At 49.5% G+C, this 10,189-nt stretch overlaps 1 protein-coding gene across 17 annotated transcripts in view; it reads left to right on the forward strand.

The window, feature by feature from the left end:
* Window positions 1-9,942, forward strand: part of NPRL3 (NPR3 like, GATOR1 complex subunit) — a 47,430-nt gene extending 37,488 nt beyond the window's left edge. For 11 of the 17 annotated variants that reach the window (XM_086759542.1, XM_086759539.1, XM_086759540.1 and 8 more), the window contains 4 exons: window positions 2,381-2,570; window positions 3,738-3,930; window positions 7,050-7,166; window positions 9,171-9,942. In XM_086759542.1, coding sequence (XP_086615668.1) covers window positions 2,381-2,570; window positions 3,738-3,930; window positions 7,050-7,166; window positions 9,171-9,336 — 666 coding nt within the window. In that variant the 3' untranslated portion in view covers window positions 9,337-9,942. The other 6 variants (XM_086759535.1, XM_086759536.1, XR_015260185.1 and 3 more) reach the window with 5 other exon arrangements.
* Window positions 9,943-10,189: the final 247 nt, after the last annotated feature.

The raw sequence follows: 10,189 nt of genomic DNA on the forward strand, positions 1-10,189 counted from the left end.
AAGCACACCACTTTGGGCGTGGTGCAGGACGCTGCATCAATTGGGCTTTTTTCTAGGACTACATCTTAAGAGGTACCAAATTCCCACTGAAGTCTAGCTTATTATGGGTAACTGTCAATGATCATCGTTACCTCTTGTCTAGGGGTGATTGTTCAGGCTCACTTCAATATGGAAGAAAGGTTTTCTCTAGTTTTCAAGTTAGTCGCAGCCGATCTCCAGCTCTCCCACAAAAGCATTTGGCAATCATTGGACAATGTCACACTCGTAAAGCTGTGACACCGCTTTTCCTGGCTTCTTCTTCCACTGAGCCATAGCTGCTGGCTCCGGGGTGGCTTTCTAGGTATTTGCACAAGAGCGCAGAGGGGAAGGTGCGTATGCAGAATTAGAGAGTGCTGGATAAGACTTTCCACGTGCGTGGAGCTGTAATGAAAGCAACTGGCTATTTTTATAACTCACGGAACCACTGAAGTGACCCGAGGGGGCTGGTGTAGGTCAGGCTCCACGCGGCAGATTCTGCAGGGCTGGCAGAGCCTGTCTTACTGCCTCCTTGAATTGCCTTGGATTTTTCCAGGGTTATTTTCTGCTGTGAAATACGCAGGCCTCTTTCATTTGATGTGAAACTGGCTGATCAGCCATCGCTGCGTGCCAGCAGGTTGGAAATTTAAGTAAAATAGATGAGACATCTTTCCATCCAGGCCTGCATCTGGAAGGAAGGTTTTTAGCAATGTAATCGCAGGAGTAAGCCTCCTCGCTCCTCCAGGCTCATTTCAAATGTTAGCAAAACAGTATGCATTTGGTATCTTTGGCCAGCCTTCCTCTTCTGTAGATTTTCTATTAAACATGTAAAATGAATTATGGCTTTTCCGAAAAAAAAAGATATGTTTGAAGGCGATCCCAGATAATATGTTTGAAGATTAAAATCCATTTGGCCCCCAAAAGTGGTAATCCCTGAAAAGACAGGGTGTGGGTCTGTCTGCAAGCAGATGATGTTTCTTTTGTGATTTGATAGCAGAGGAGGAACTGAGAATTACGAGATTTATGGAAAAAGGAAAATTATGTGGGCTGATGAACTTCGGTTTGGGGCTTTTATTGAGATTTGGCCAGTTATCCTGATGATTAATACAGCAGAGCTAGCTTCCTTCTCAGAGTGTGAGCTCATTCTGCATGTGTTTCTCTCACCAAAACAGAGCTGGTTGCTATGAAATCCCCAAACAGCTTTTGTCAGTGAATCGGTGTTTTCAGAGCTGTTAGCTACGGGAAGGGTTGCCTACAGTGATATGAAAAGGCTTTTTGTGCAGAAATTCAGACACGATGATGCGTTTTGAACACTCCTCCAAAGCTCCTGCAAGTAGGCCATGCCAAGGACCTACAAGTGCTTGTCCCTCACTCTGCCTCCTGCTTCTGGCATTGCTCTGGGGACGTCATGCAGGTTGTCACACAGAGGTGTTTTGCCTGTTTGTTTAGTACGAGTATCATCTCTCGATGCTTTTGGAACTCCTACCTGTCTGGACCCTAAAAACTTAGGTGCCGTTATAAGCTTGGCCTGCCCTGTTACTGCAGGGGGACGGCGAGCAAATGGGGGATATTAACCCTCTGCACTGGGAGGGGACAGCTTGGCAGCGGCAGGCTGCTGTCTCTTGCCATGGTTTCTGCTGCTGCGAGCGCTGTTTCTGCACCGCTGGGTCCTGGCAGGGCTCGGATCGCTGGCTTTGCAGCGATTTCCCATCTGACGGCAAAGGGCAAGGGTACTTGTCTTGGTTGCTTCAGCTCTGCCCTTTCCCTGGCTTTCTGGGGGAACCGGAACCTTAATCAGGCTACTCTGGGATTAACCCTTTGGTGATGAGTGATTTTGATGGGTCTTGTTTAGAAAACTCATCTCAGAGCTCTCACCCTGTTGGGCTGTGGGCATTGGGGCCTGGTTGACTCATTGTCTGGTCGCTCAGAAGGAAGACTGTCCCATTTTTGTAGCACCTACTAAACTTGTTCTGTTAAAAGAGAACCGAACAGCTCCAGGTGGGGTTGTATGGCTACAGCGTGATGTGGTGAGGGCATTCAGCTGCTCTGCTAGAACATCGTAGGTGCTGGAGCTGTGGCAAAGGGGCCTGGTTCATTTGAGGGCACTGGCTGTGCTGGTCAGCGTTGCGTAAAGACACCCTGAGCATTAAAGGTTTGATTACAGCCTGAGCATCCACAGGGTTTGGGTGTGATGGATACCTGTGCCTGGTCACCTTTTTATGGTTGCAGAAAAGATAAAACTGTGGTGTGGGGTGGAAAGCGTTTCTCCTTGTGACTTCTTAGTCACAAAGCCTAACCTTTGTGCATTGTTTTCCTCCTGTGCTTCATTTCACGGGTGTTTAAGACCTCATTTCTCACTCTGCAGACTCAGCTCATTCAGATGGTGATATGGATGCTCCAGCACCGGCTTCTTATTCAGCTCCACACTTACGTCTGTCTGATGGTGCCACCAAACGAGGAGGATTTCCGAGCCCAAGACGAAGACATGCCCTTCACTGCCAGAGTTGGAGGCCGAAGTTTAAGCACCCCCAATGCTCTCAGCTTTGGCTCTCCAAGTATGAGCACACTTTTCTCTGCTGTTCAGAGCACAGCCTGCTTCTGGAGCTTCCCTTAGCAATGCTGAGAGTAATCCAGGCTTGGTAACAAGACAACTCGTCTCTGCTGGAGTGCTTGCTAATTACCTCCAGCCCTTCTGAAATTTAGAGTTCGGCTTGGGTGAAAGTCTTAATGGCCATTAGACCTTAAATTCTTGTTTTTAATAATAAGCAGTGCTTTGTAATTTGGCAAGTTCTTATTTGGTCATGTAAATTATTTTTATTTTGTCAGAGGTACTTCTGTTTTTCAAAGTAACTTCCAACTTCCCTGCTGTACTCAGAAGTCACCACCACGTTCCTCTGGCTGCACTGCTGTTACTGCATCAACTTTGGTTTTCAGGAGAGGAAGACAATTGTTGTGATGGTTTAGCCATTTCAAACAGCATTGGTTTCTGTGGGCTGTAGAGCCACCTAAGGAGATGCAGAGCTAGCTGTCGTTCTCACAAATGGTTGATTTCTGTTTCTGTCTCCCGATTGCTTTAATCTCCTCAGTGCCGTTCAGGGTGATTCCAGGAAAGCATTTTTTTCAAGAGTGTAAATCAGATACAATGCTGAAATTCCCAAACTTGCCTGGCTGTGCTGTTACGAGCAGCATTCTCAGAACACCACTGAGCTTGGATATCGGGAGAGATTCTCTGTGCAACTCTCAGCTTTACAGAAGTCATGAATTAGGGCAGAAATCTTGGAATGTGAGTCAGATAAGTCTGCGATCTGCTTATTCTGGCTCACTCACGAGAGGATATTGCTTCTTGGCCTTGCTTTCTGCTTGCTCCCACCTTCCGTGCTGTTAGGCTTTTCATGTTACCACTTCATGGTATTCCAGCAGAGCTGGCTGGGAATTTTCTTGTCAGATGTTTTTTATGGACTGTTTATGGCCTCCAGAAGTCCAATTTTCCACGTGAATTGATGACTTTGTTGAAACATTTGACTTCCCATTGAGAAAATCGCTGTGTTGTCATATGACTAATTGCAGATACATGTAGCATTTTGAGAGCCACTTTCTTTGCTCTACGAATCTGAAAGGATTATTTGGAAAGGCTGCACAGAAACAGCCTGATTTGATAATCTTTGCATCGTTATGCTGAGGAATATGAAAATTCTGTATCTCTTTCTCTCTTACCCTGATAGCCAGTAGTGACGACATGACTCTGACAAGCCCTAGCATGGATAATTCCAGTGCTGAGTTGATACCTGGTGGGGACTCACCCCTAAATAAAAGGATGACAGAGAATCTCCTGGCAAGCTTGTTGGAACACGAGCGGGAAGCTATCCTTAATGTCCCTGCTGCCCAAAATCCAGAAGATCTTCGCATGTTTGCAAGGTAGGAAATGAGAAGTGCAGAATGTAATCTTTTCTCCTTATCCTTGCTGGTTTTTTTTGAAGGATTGGTGTGAACTGTGAGCAGATCCCGTTAGCTGGGGACTTCGGAGGAGAAATTATTTTGGATTTGTTCCCTATATACCTGTTTCATCTGTGCACATGAGTTTTTGACAAAAACTATTATATGTGGCACAAGAACGCTTGTTAACAGAGAACCCTGGATGCGTGAAGGAAGATCAGGGCATATGGCTGGACGACAGGGGCTTTGCTGTTTGCCAGTTTTCCTGTGTCCACACGTGGTAGACATAAAACTGCGCAGCCTGAAAAAAACCTCCTAAGTATGCAAAGCAAAGACCCAGGCATGCTGATGCTGTCACTTTCTGTCCACTGATATTTCCAACCCAGCTATCCTAAATTTTCAGGTTCGTAAACTCCACGCAAATGTGAGACAGAAAAAAGAGCATCAGACGCAAAGCCAGCTCGAATACTTTTACAGACCAGTCTGCAAAAGTTTTAAGGTCTGTTTGGCAGATATGAGCTGCTCATTGCGTTAGGTCAGTCAGGTTAAAGTCATCAGGATGTGTGATGAGGAGCACCAGGTTTTGTTGTTACGAATTTCAGCGCAACAAAAATAACCCAAGATGTGGTTCTGCACGTGGTAGGAAGCAGAGTGACTTCCTAACCAGCCATCTGGGAAAAAGGTGTGGGGGGAAACACTTTTTCTTCCTGAGCATTTCAAAACACAGTGGCATCACTGGAATGCAACTTTCGCTGGTTTTCATGCTTGTGGAGCAGAAAAACACCTGAGGCAAGAATTGCAGCCTTTCCTAGACTTCCCAGACTCAGCTGGTAATCCCCTGGAAACCTGGTTCTTGCCCTAGGGTGCCTGTAGCCAAGTAGCCTTGAGAAAATGTAATGGCAAGAAAATACTTTTCTTGTCTGTGGCAGATTGCAGCTGTGCCGCGCTCGGGTATTTTCCCAGAGCTCTCCCAAGCTGCTGGATAGTTGCTGCTCCCCGAATTGCTTGTCCCCTTCTCCATCTTCTGTAAACTGTTCAGAGGATATTCCCTGTTTGAGAGGCAACGCTTTGGCCGTTTGAGAACTCTGAAATGTTTTTTTTCCTTTTTACCAGATACGTTGTTACAAAACCAGTGAGAAAGGAAAGCAGAAACAAAATCACGAATGGTGAATCTTAAGACAGAATGTGTGGGGGACGTTTTGGAGCAGTTTGGTGGCAGTGCAGATTTTTAGTTATCCTGGGGAGAGGAAAGGATTTCCTGATTGCTCCCCTGTCACTTCCCTCATCTGGGTAAAACAGCCATTTGACAGCTTTGGAATTGCAGATGCAAAAATTTACTTTGATTTCTTCGTAAAATCAGCTGCCGTTCAGCAGCTGGCTGAACGACGTTTACTTTGCAGTTTGCTCGTGCAGCAGGTTCTTTTGCAGATGCCCAGGATGGCTTTGCTGTCTCTGAATTTCCATTCTACCGTGGATTGAATTGACAACTGTGTAGCTTCCTCTTAGGTCAACAGTGAGGAAGGGAGATGATACGATAAACAAATGGGTCCTACAGGGAGGATGCCGGGGTGTACAAATAGAAATGTTTATGCAAGAGGCTCTTGGTTACCGGTGGCTTTATGAGACACCATAACTTGGAGGCTGTGGGTGCATTTCCTCTGTTTTTGTGCCGTAAACTGTTAGAGAGAAGTGTCTGGGTAAACCTATTGCTCTTAATGAAAGCGTAAACAATTCTGGAGAAGCTGCTGCAGTGAAGAGCCGATCTCCCTCATTACCCTCATGCAGGTTACTGCTCAGCTCCTCTTTTTGCTTCGTTTCAAGGAAGCCTAATGAGGGCTGCGCTCTGGCAAACAGCTCTGCTGTATCAGCTGCCTCCCGGAACAAACTCCTGCTATAAATGCAGAGTTAGTGCACGAAACATGCCCTTCCCAGCGGAGTTCTGTGTGCACACAAAGGGATGGGCTATTTTCGGCAGAGCAATTAAGTTCAGCCCGATAGGTTTTCTCGTGTCTGTGCCTCTGAACGCCTGTTACCCATTAAACAGATGGCAGAAGGAGCTCGTGCCTGTCCATTGCTATGCACAGACGGTGTTTGCAAGGCAGAAAACTCCAGGGGAAATCAGGAATACTGAAGCTTGGCTCGAGCACTGGCTGCTTTAACCCTCCTAACGTTGAATGGGAATTGGAATCCAAGTTCTTTCCTTAGGTGGTGCTGGAGGAGGTACGGCAAGTCCTTCCAGAAGTAAACTTAAGAAGGAGACAGGTTCTTTTTGAGCGAGATCTTTGGTAATGTACCCAAAGCATTCCTCACTGCACATTAAACAGTGCTTTTAAAGACAGTTTGAGGCTTCACTGATGGCTTCTCTCCCAAGCCATGGGTGTGGACTCACTTTTGGGATTTTTTTTCTTGCTCTTAGACTGGGAGATGTAGGCCCTTTACTCCACAGAGGAATGCTCGTTGGTGGCACTAACCTGTGGAGAGGTCTGCATTTTCAAGCGGTGCTGGGGGAAGGGATATCTCCTTGGCTAGAAATAAGCTAATTTTGTTTGAATGATTAGTCTGAGAGAATCCTTTTTTTTTTTTTTTTTTTTTTTTTTTTTTTTTTTAAGTGTTTAAGAACACTACACTGCTGCTAGAGGGGCAGCTCTTATAACTTGAAGAGGGGAGAGCAGCAGTGAGCAATGGAAAGCAATAATCTCCCATCAGTGGATCTGGAGGTGCACATCTGTGCAGCTTCAGGGGGCTCAAATGCGGTGTTACTGCCTCAGGCGGTGCCATCTTATGTCCCACTTGGGTCCTATAAATGCTCACCGCTCAAAAAGGCGAAGGTAGGGCCCATCTCCACTGGAGCTGTGAGCCCCAAGTTAGAGCTTTCCAGATTCCAGTTGGACTTTTGGGAAAACGCCTTCCCTGGGAGGGTGGTGCAGCCATGGACAGATTACCCGGGTGCGTGGGGGGATCTCCATCCGTGGAGGGTTTCAGAGCTTGGCTGGAAAAGGCTACAGCGCTGGCAATAGTCCTGCTGGAGCAGGATGCTGGACTAGACTTTGGAGGTGTCTTCCAGCCAGCATTTTTGTGATACGCTTTAATATCCTCTCCAGCTTTTATTGGAGTGGAAAGTATTTCATCTTGACCGGTTACAAATCCAGACTGTTTTTGAATATGGGATGGATGTATTTATTGGACAACTGCTGCCTAGTCTGTGTTGCTGCTGAAAGGTAGGTGGTAATCGTTTGCACAGGAGACAGCTGTGCCAGGAGATGAGCGCACGGGCAGTCACAGCGAGCAGCTTTACCCAGGGGGGAGAGTAGGGAGCTTTTAAAATGTGCTTCAAAATCGCTTTCTGAACAGTGGTACAGGTTACAAAAATTGCTGTTCGTACTTCAGGGACCAGTCTGGTTTTGACACAGGCACACGCAAACCCCCGCTGTCCCTGCTAATGGCCACTTCTCAGTGCACGCCGGTTGCCATCGGCCCGGGGAAGGAAGCCAGTTAGCCTGATTTAAATACCCGGTGGGAGATCCTGCAAAAGGCAAATACCGAGCCCCGATAGCGGAAAGGTAAGCACCATGGGAGAGCGTCCGTCTGGTTTCCGTTTGTAGTGCAGGTACAGACACAGCAATTACGTTCTGCTAACGGTGCCAGCCTGAGAGCTGGCAGATGAACACCAGCGCAGAAGGGAGCCTGCAGCGTGTGGGGCTGTGCAGCCCCGGGCCGCCTGCAGGGACGGGGCAGTTCCTGGCTCTGAGCTGTTTGGGGAACGAGATGGGGGCGAGGAGGGACATGGCAAATTGGGGAGCAGAGGAACACAAATGGCAGTGGACAGGAGGTGAAGCCTACTCTGTGCGCTGTGTGATGGAGGGAGACTTCTTGCACAGTGACTCCTTTCCAGTCACCCAGGAAGGGTGCTGAGTGACAGGGGTGCCTACGCCGCGCAGCAGGGGACAGCCAGGCACATGTCAGTCCTTCGGGGAAAGCAGGAGACCCCGTCCTGCCGTCATGTGAAACCAGGCAGGAATGGGCCAAGGGATACTTGGTGTCTTTTGAGAGCTGTTCCTGCACGAGGACTGTGTGAATGAACTGGAAAACAGACCTTGTCATCTCCACTCATCTTTACTGTCAGTGGGCGTGAAGCAGCGGGGGCCAGCATGTTCCTAAACTGCAGATGGGTATGGAAGCACGAGCAGAAGCTGATGAAGCGCAGAGCAGAGTGTGATGTGTAACACACGCGGACGCCCATCTCTGCGTGGCTGGGGGAGCGATCCTGGCATGTGTGTTTGGGCCGCGACGCGTGGGAGTATTTGAGTGACGTGCAGCGTGGTTCCTCCGTCTGGGAGGGTGTTAGAGCAGTGAAGAGGCTCAGTGGCAAACTCGAGCGTGGTGTGGGGGGCTGGCTTGGTGTTCTGGCTCTGAAGGGTCTCTGGGGAGCAGGTCCTCAGCAGCGGGGGACTTGCTCCAGTGAGCGGCTGCAGCGTCTCAGAGCCAGCCGTGACGGTGCAGGGCAGGTTAGCTGATGGCTGTGGCATGTTGGTGGCCAGCAATGGGGTATCTGTGCTGTCTCTGTTTAAACGGAACTGGGAATTTAAGAAGCCAGTGTGGTTTTAGCTTAGACTTCAGGGTTTTGGGGCTCTTTGGGGGCTTTACAACTCCCAGAGCTTCTCTGTGGTGCCTGTCACCAAAATTTCCATCTCCCTGTTGTGACTGCTTCACCTACCCCAAGCTGGCCAAACCTCAAGAGTGCAGGAGCTGTACTCACCAAGCCCCCAGGGCTGCCGTGAGGGAAAATATTTTCATTCTAAGCACGAGTGTAGGTGTGGGGGGCTCTGATGCAGAGCTGCGATGACGGGCCGTGCAGACCTGGCTCAGAGAGCACAGAAGTAAAGCTGCCATGACCTGACGTCTCAAGGCTTGTTGGCACTTGTGGTTCCCCACTTTCTGGAGTTAAAACTATGCTGAGAATTGACCATCTCAGGAAATGCCTCAGGCTAGGAAACCTTTTGATAGAAGAACCTTTGCAAAGCCCAGAATTTTCAAGGGCATTTCTGTGCTAGCCCTGCCTCAGGCAAGAACCAATTTAATTCACTTAACTTTTCATGTAAATGAGGGACACAATCCAACGCCTTCCGTTCCATGGAGAGGAAGCCTTGAGGGTGGCAGTATCAGTTCTTGCTGCGTGCACTTGCTTTTGGCCCAGGTGCCTCCCCTGCTCTCCCTCCCCACAGGCTGCTGCACTATTTCCGAGGCCAGCACCATTTGGAGGAGATCATGTACAACGAGAACATGCGCCGCTCCCAGCTGCTGATGCTGTTTGATAAATTCCGCAGCGTGCTGGTGGTGACCAGCCACGAGGACCCCGTGATTTCAGTTTTTCAGTCCGTCTTAAAGTGACTCTGCTGGGAAAGGAAGGGAACCTGCTGCACCTCCCGTACTTAGGCTAGAAGAGCTCTACAGACTGATGGAGGGGATTTCATTCCTGCCTGCCGTGGGACACAGAGCAGGTTCTCCCCTTCATGCCTCCATTTCCCATCTGCTCCCTGCGGCGACAGCTGAGGCCGCTCTGTGTGAGGGCTCTGGGGCCTGCTGCAGGACAGCGTGCACTTGCCCAGCCTGGATTCCTGCCGCACCACGTTCACAGCCCTCCCCTGCTCCTGCTCCCTCCCCACGGCCTGTGAGAGCAGGCCAAGATGACTTCCACTGCAGCGTTACTGACAGAGCATCACCTTTGGGTGGACACGGGTGCAGCAGAAGTGCTGTCTCTGCTCTCCAACAACACGACTGCTGGGTCATTCTGCCGCGAGCACCGTTTGTGAGAGGCCTGTCCCCATGGCAGAGCGCGCGTGGCCTCTGCTCAGGGGCAGCCGGCGTTGGCCTGGCCCTTCGGGAGACGTCCCTGGGCGCTGGGGACTTCTGTTTGAGCGCTGTTACCTGGCAGCAGGGAGGACACAGGGAGGAAGGCCAAGTATCACAAGTAAACAGTGTCATGAATGAAAACAACTCGCTTACTGTGCTTTTTATTTCCTCTCCCCCGCATCCTTACTCCTAAGTACCTGTTGGGGCACAGCTGGCAGCAGGCAGGTGGGCTTGCAGGGTTTCCAGTTTTTGACTGTGCTTGGGGGGTGGAGGGGGGGGTGTGCGTGTCAGCGTGGTTGGTGAGTGGGACTGAAGCTGGCTGGCCAAGCTGCAAGTGCACGGACAAATCCGTTCCACAAAGCTGGGGCTGGCGCTAAGGGCACTCGGTGTC

The sequence above is a fragment of the Chlamydotis macqueenii genome, chromosome 15 (genome assembly GCF_036417535.1).
Source record: "Chlamydotis macqueenii isolate bChlMac1 chromosome 15, bChlMac1.mat, whole genome shotgun sequence".
Taxonomy (NCBI): Eukaryota; Metazoa; Chordata; class Aves; order Otidiformes; family Otididae; genus Chlamydotis; species Chlamydotis macqueenii.